At 39.8% G+C, this 5,655-nt stretch overlaps 1 protein-coding gene across 1 annotated transcript; it reads right to left on the bottom strand.

Moving 5' to 3' along the window:
* Positions 1–263: 263 nt before the first annotated feature.
* LOC123731741 (uncharacterized) lies at positions 264–3,825 on the bottom strand. Its single transcript, XM_045711141.1, has 6 exons — positions 3,635–3,825; positions 2,057–2,140; positions 1,645–1,973; positions 1,159–1,386; positions 979–1,081; positions 264–852 (listed from the first exon to the last, which is right to left on the bottom strand). Exons 3-6 carry the CDS (start codon positions 1,955–1,957, stop codon positions 828–830), a joined length of 669 nt encoding a protein of 222 aa, XP_045567097.1. The 5' UTR covers positions 1,958–1,973; positions 2,057–2,140; positions 3,635–3,825; the 3' UTR covers positions 264–827.
* Between the last annotated feature and the right edge of the window lie 1,830 nt (positions 3,826–5,655).

Raw genomic sequence — 5,655 nt, 5'->3', positions numbered from 1 at the left:
ACGGTGTTCTTTAGGACCATGCAGACGACTCCGAGCGGTCAGGTAGGATGTTTGGATTTTTTATCCCCCCCCCACTTCTAAAACCAAAGTTACAAATTGAAGTGATATTTTGAATAGAGGAATTTCTAAAACAAGCCAGTGGATGGCGCTATTAAATAGGTGGTGCTGTGCTTTTCCTCACTCATCCAGACTGCTGTGTTTCTATGTCTCTTCACTGTCTCCTATGGAAGTGTAGCAAAGTGGACGCTTTCAAAGATTTCCTATCAGGTTATGAAATAGGTTAAATCCACACATGCTCCGTCACAATAATGTGAATTTTTTCCCATTTGCTTTATATCATCACAAAAGTAGGTTTAAGTTTAGGTTCATTTGTACATGTGCACAATGTAAATGTGATGGCATAGAGTACTTTCAAAAAAAAAGATACAAAGATATAATTAGTCAAAATATACGTGTGGACACTGCATCAATAAATACCACAAATAGGCATAGAAATACAATTTGTAAGTCGCACTGGATAAGAGCGTCTGCTAAATGACGTAAATGTAAAATGTAATACACCAATAACAAGCATTTCACTATACCCGCAATAACATCTGCTAAATATATGTATGTGACCAATACAATTTTAATTTGATAAATAGGCATATAAATATATTTTAGTGATGGTGAATAGGGCCACAGCTCTTGATAGGAATCATATTTGGTCTGGTAGTGTGACTTATTGCAATAGAATATTAAAGACTTGTGTGAGCGTGCCATTAATAAGTGCCATAAATAAGTGCCATAAATAAGACTGATAACGGAACGCGATGGCCCTCCTAAGGTCATGTCCTCCGCTGTCTGCATTTCCTGTTAAGAACACACAGCAATGTCAAAAGTGTGCACATACCAAACACTATACCAGGAGTTTATTCATGTGCCAAATGAGTGTATTACTGTAAAAAGACAAGCCAGGGAGATGTTCTGTAATCTTACCAGTAGAGATATCCACATGTGATTAGAATCGCTATGATGAAGCCCAGTAATACACCACACAGAGTGTTACAGGATTGGATACTTTGGGATGGTGTAGGAGAATCTAGGCAACAACAAAGAAGCATGAAAGACAAAAAAAACTCAAAATAGTCATAATAAATAATCATAATGCATGTATACCAGTGACGTAGTATGTGACACTTGTCCCCAGACTGCTGTTGACAACACAGGTGTAGTTGTGGCCCTTCATTCCGGACACGTAGAGTCTCCTGCCATCTGCAGAGAGATTGTCTGTCTGATTGGACAGCTCTACCCCATCCACCAACCAGGAAAACACTGGGCTGTCCCACTGTGCCCTGTCATTGGCCACCTCACACTGGAGCGACAAAGACGCTACAGGAGCAGCAACTAGGCGAGAGGGAGGGAGAGAAAAAGTTAGGCAGAACAAATAGTCCAAATATAGTTATATTGGTTTCTGCGTTCTTACATAGTTCTGCACATAAGGGTAGCCTCGGCACCCAGGCTTCACTCACATTGTTCGGAAGGTGAGGTGAAAGCCTGTGACCGAGGCTAATGTCAAGGTAATATGACTTTTCAGTTTGCACAGTATTTGACCCAAACAAAATCTAGGTAGTGACCAGAATTATTGGTGTAGCTGTTTCTCACCAATCTCTCTAACAAGTATATTTGCTGATTGCTCGTTCCCCATCTGGTCAGTCACAGTGATGGTGTACATTCCATAGTCAGATGAACTTATATTCTCCACCCTAAATGAGGCCTCCTTCTGGTCTAGAGGATTGCCAGGTGCATCTTGGTGATTGGCCAGCCTGACCTGTCCCTGACCCTTCTCAGTCTGGCGGTCCCAAATCACCATGATGATCTTCTCTGTTGGTGTAATCTGGAACTGGGTCTGCAGGACCAGCTCTCTCCCGGAGCCACATAAAGGAGACCCTTGTTCTGGAAATGCACTGACAGGCATTGGTGTGGGTGGGGCACTGAGGAAAGATAGACAAGGAGTTACTGTACGTCTTATGTACACGTTACTGTACCATAAAGTGGATTATTAAAAAAAACTCACAGAGGGCCAGGATCAGACAAATACGCCAGACCAGGATATGCTGTGTTTCCATCACATCTGCAGAGCTATTTAGATTTTACAATGCTGAGGACAAAGAGCGAAAGAGTTTGCAACAGCATTTAAACGTGCACTCTATCACTCCCGTTTTCAGGGGCAGAGGCATATCCCCCCTAATGTATTTGAATGGGCTTTGGTGGCAAAATGCTATTCAAATCAAACAACAATAAGCTGTATTTTGATGATTGTTAGCTACAGTATATGCATAAAATGTGTTTCAATGGGCTTGACATCATTTTTTCCCCTTGGAGATGGTTCTGTGGCAACATAGTATGGTGAAAATTACAAGATTATGTTATAATGCTATTATTGCATCAAATGGTTGTTTTATGCAACAGAATAAGGGGTTGTTGGAACGCTCATCTGTGTGTGTTCTACTGAGGATGGGCCTCTGGGAGATAACACTGACAGGAGATTTACGATGTCTTTTGGGGGATAAAGCCTAAAGAGACCGCATTACAGAGCATGAGTTAATGTTTCTGTTCTATACGGTACCAGAAGACATGACTCCAGTATGGAGTTGGGGGGCCAGACACTGGTCTCTATACAATGAAAACTGTCTTTATAGAAAATACTGTCTGCTGTGAATTATAAGTATCTTTCATACAAATCTTAACCTTGTGACCCATTCTATACATCTGTTGTTCATCATGTAGGTTGAAAGGGGTGTATCTTAGCTATAAAATACCTTTGTACTTTTGTCTCGGGCTCTCAACGAATCACCTGAGGGTGATTCGTCGACCAGCCATCATTATCGTAGAGCACTCAATCTATTCACTTTATGTGTGTGTGTTGTATTGACCTGCTCCCTTATTAATAAGTGATTAAAGATTTAGTTTAAGTATAACTCTGACTTGTGTGATAAGTTTGTCTCTCCTCATTTGATAGTAATGAAATTAACCATCACAAAAGATATAAAACAATACTACGTATTCAGAGCAGTTTCAGAATTGCTATTAAAATATTCAAACCTTTCTTGCGTATTTTTAACCTGCTCTGTATTACTGTACAATGAGACACGAAATCTATTTATGTGGCGGCATCCTATATTACATAATACTGTATCCTTTGCTTGTCAATCCCTTCCGTTCATTATTTTGTACCTGATATAAGCAGACATTTTTTACATTTTAGTCATTTAGCAGACACTCTTATCCAGAGCGACTTACAGTAGTGAATGCATACATTTCATACAATTTCATACATTTTTTTCTGTGCTGGCCCCCCGTGGGAATCGAACCCACAACCCTGGCGTTGCAAACACCATGCTCTACCAACTGAGCTACAGGGAAGGCTGACAGACATTCTAAACATGGCCAAAAGCCATGGTAACAAGATAATATGCTCAGTTGGCTAGTTAAACCTTGAGCTCACGGTTACTGTTGATTGTAACACTTGCCTGGGTGCCAGTGTTGTAGCACCCCTTTCAACTTGTCATGCCAAAGAATGCCAAATATGACAACTAAAAGCAGTGGCATCCAGGTTATTCAGTAATACAAAAGACAGGTCTTCATAGCTTACCTTTTCATTTGGATGTTCTGTAGGGTCACCGTACAGGTCAGCTTGATATATTTCTATTTTCTTGCCTAATGTTTCCTGATTTGAAGGACATCAAACTCAATGCCGACTGGCACTTAAAATAGCTACTGTATGTAAGTGTTGAACCTGTTTTTCTTCCCTTTCCACAATTCAGTATGGCAGGAATGAAAATGAGCCTTGTGATAAGGGAGTGACTCCTACTAGGGGAGTAACAGAAAGTAACTCCTACTGTACAGTATCTCCCTTGTACCAGATGGTACTCCTGACTGAATAGTCATACATTTGAATTCATCCTTGTACAGATACGGTGCAAGGCACTCAAATGCCCTTAAAAAGGAAACAATTCCATATTCCAGACTTATGTTAGAACCCTACATTGGATGAAATAGTATTTTCAAGACTATCGCTGTTTTCAATTGTCATTCCTACATTCATGTTCAGTGCTGTAAAAATACTTTAAAGTACTACTTAAGTAGTTTTTGGGGGGTATCTGTATTGGTATCTTTATTTTACTATTTATTTTTGACAGCGTTGACTTTTACTTCACTTACATTCCTAAGGAAAATAATTAACTTTTTACTCCGTACATTTTCCCTGACACACAAAAGTTGTCATTACATTTATCATTCTTAGTGGGACAGGAAAATGGTCCAATTCACGCACGTATCAAGAGGTCATCCCTACTGCCTGATCCGACAGACTCACTAAACACATGCTTCTCTATCCGTGAAAAAAAGAAAAGAAAATGGTGCTATCTGGTTTGCTTAATATAAGGAATTAGAAATGACTTGTACTTTTGATACTTAAATATATTTTAGCGATTACATTTACTTTTGATACTTAAGTATATTTAAAACCAAATACTTTTAGACTTTTACTCAAGTAGTATTCTACTGGTTGACTTTTACTTGAGTTATTTTCTATTACGGAATCATTACTTTTACTCAAGTATGACGATAGGGTACTTTTTTTGTTGTTGCAGGATAGATATTGAAATTCATACATATCACTCAACATCAATGCTGGATAGAGAGCAGAGACCCAAGTCACATTCATAACAACAGCCTCCCCTTCAAATACATAGAGATCCACTCACAAACAATTATCTATATTATCAAAGATGTTCAGATACCTAAGTAAGGAGCTACGTTACCCTCGGTCCTACTGAGCCCATGTCCATGCGTGCGGACAAGCAGACAAACATCCATCCGCCAAGACACATGTCCATCCCCCGTACACACCTCCATGTGCACGCATTTCCAAATGCATCCACATGACACTGACAAATAATGGTAGGGTCCAAAACGTAACACCGGCCTGAGCCATCCGGAGCCGCCCAGCCCATCCAGCCACCACAAATATCCTTTGTTTTAAATACAGAGAGAACCAATAGATCAGCCAGCCCGAGCCGCTTGCACTTCGTGACCCCCAGCCGGTATAGTCAGTAACTCTCACCACAACACTATTTACCCCAACACTTTCCCATTTAAATCGTTTCCCAAGGGGAAGGTTTGTTAGCAAAGTACACCCCCCCCAAAAAAAAAAATCTCTCACACACACCAGGGGCGAAAATCTGACACCAACTTTGGAGGGGACAATTACATTAAATTTGAGGGGGACACCAAAAGTAGTGCTGTAACACATAGCCTACGTTGTAATATGTTAAATGTATATTGAGGAACCATAATTACTACTACTGGATAATTGATAGGTACAGTAGTTAACAGAAGGGTTGTCCCAACTTGTTCAAATGTTTAAATCATCATAATACTACTACTAATAATAGTTATAGCAGTGTTCCTTATCAGTCCAGTATGTCTGCAGGTATTTGTATTTACAACCAGCAATACCAAGAAAGGCCAGTAGGTGGCAATGGTACTGTACACTGTATGGGTGCAGTTTTCGTAAATACAATGAACATGGTGTGATCTCGTCTAAAATAATCTCCATTGAGTAACATCACAAAGTTGTTCTCCGTATTGAATTGACCTTTTAATTTTACT

This window comes from Salmo salar, unplaced genomic scaffold (assembly GCF_905237065.1).
Source record: "Salmo salar unplaced genomic scaffold, Ssal_v3.1, whole genome shotgun sequence".
Taxonomy (NCBI): domain Eukaryota; kingdom Metazoa; phylum Chordata; class Actinopteri; order Salmoniformes; family Salmonidae; genus Salmo; species Salmo salar.
Note: the sequence above shows the minus strand (reverse complement) of the source record. Positions and strands in the feature narration are given on the sequence as shown.